This window comes from Lactuca serriola, chromosome 8 (genome assembly GCF_051521515.1).
Source record: "Lactuca serriola cultivar US96UC23 chromosome 8, Lser_US96UC23_V15, whole genome shotgun sequence".
NCBI classification, from domain to species: domain Eukaryota; kingdom Viridiplantae; phylum Streptophyta; class Magnoliopsida; order Asterales; family Asteraceae; genus Lactuca; species Lactuca serriola.
In genome coordinates, this window is record NC_136415.1 from 329,025,305 (window position 1) to 329,027,002 (window position 1,698).

Consider the following 1,698-nt stretch of genomic DNA (forward strand, 5'->3'; position numbering starts at 1 on the left):
AAAAAAAATAGCAAAAAGCAAACATCATGTTGAAATTTGGAAGTGCTCTATGTATTATTGTCAAATGGGTATATGAAACTTTTTGTGTTTTCTCACCGATGTAAAGTCGAATAGGCGTACTACGAACTTTATTGTCTTTTGTCGATAGTTGACGATACGCTGCCAAAATCGGCTTAAAATCTATCTTTCTGAAACTTCTCTTTAGTAATATTTAATGAAAAAACAAACAAAAACAAAAAGCGAATGCGAGGGGATGTATTTGACTTGATAAAGCATTTGTCAACTGGATTGCAACGAAAATAATCAACAATTAAAGATAAGTTAAAGGTACAAATTAGTAAACAAAGAACAAGAAGGAAAAATTTGCACCTTCTTAATTAGGGTTAGGCATGTAACAGGAGGATTAGTTAGGGTTCTTCAACTTCACCCAAATATCAATTTCCAAAAATCAATCATGAGTAGAGAGATCCACCACATGAGATAGCCATCAACAGTATGGCAGCCTGTTCTTCTTCCCGAAGCTTGTTCCACCATGGCTTCCCTCTTTCATACGATGATCTCATCCTCGTCTGCTGCTTTTGTTGTTTTCGATTAATTACCATCAATCGGACTTTCATCTTCAAATCTTCGTTTCGTTTGGCACCTTTCGATATGCTTCTTCCGCTTTTATCAATTCCACTCATTTGCGTCCTCCTCTTTTTGTTGTATTTGATACCGCAGGCATTGCATAGCGACTTCACACAAAATCATCAAAAATCAGTAATCAATAATCACAATGTATCAAATCATTACAATAGATCAGTCATCAGTCATCAGTCATGTCATTCAAACTCCGAATCAAAAAAGCTCGATCCTACCTTCGGACCAGAAGGTCCGCCTCTCCAGAGAGGTGTTCTAGTAGTTTGACAATCGGTACAGCATTTCTCCTGGTTTGACGATGCTAAGAGACCGCAGCCGCTACTCTCGGTTATTACTTGTTCGTCGAGTTCTTCTACTGCTGAAATAAATGATCTCTGCGAAAGAGTTTGGAGATGAATGGGTTCAAATTCAGAGAGAAAATAAACAAGAATTGTTTAAAAGAAGCGTAAAACAAGGTACCTTATCATTCAGATCCATAATGACGATGATGATTCCAGCGAATACTTTTGGGAATCAAAATCTGTGAGCGTGATAATGGCGAGCATAGATATGATAGAGGGTTGGGGATCAGATATTCATGGCTGTTGCTTGTATTATATGTGCAGCCTTTGAGTGTTATGACTTTGACTGGACAGACGGAAATTTAAAAGAAAAAGATTTGAAAAATATATTTTGGGGAAGAGAGACTGCGTGGGTGGCGCTGGTCGGCTGGACACAAAACCCTAACCACCTCTACATTTATGGCTTATTTACTAGTGTACCCCTCTCTACTCTTTAGTCACTGTTATTGGTAACTGGCGTCCGGGTGCCAATGGTGAGATCGTATATTACCTTTGATTTTAAGCGCTTTCAAATTTAGGGATAAACATATAGTTATAGTAATTGTATTGATATTTTTACAAAATAAGTTTTTATACCGTAAAATAGCAGTTAGCTATGTATATAATGTGACCTTTTGGGGGTGTTTGTTTTTTATGGAAATGTTTTCGGCGGATCATATTTATAGACATCTGCAGTAGAAGAGATACACTAAACGTTTGTAGTCTGAAAAAAGAAGAC

General features: G+C 37.1%; 1 protein-coding gene across 1 annotated transcript; it reads right to left on the minus strand.

Annotated features, from left to right (window-relative positions):
* Positions 1-258: 258 nt before the first annotated feature.
* Positions 259-1,353, minus strand: LOC145070897 (GATA transcription factor 15-like). Its single transcript, XM_079017852.1, has 3 exons — positions 1,099-1,353; positions 858-1,013; positions 259-734 (listed from the first exon to the last, which is right to left on the minus strand). Exons 1-3 carry the CDS (start codon positions 1,114-1,116, stop codon positions 453-455), a joined length of 456 nt encoding a protein of 151 aa, XP_078873978.1. The 5' UTR covers positions 1,117-1,353; the 3' UTR covers positions 259-452.
* Positions 1,354-1,698: the final 345 nt, after the last annotated feature.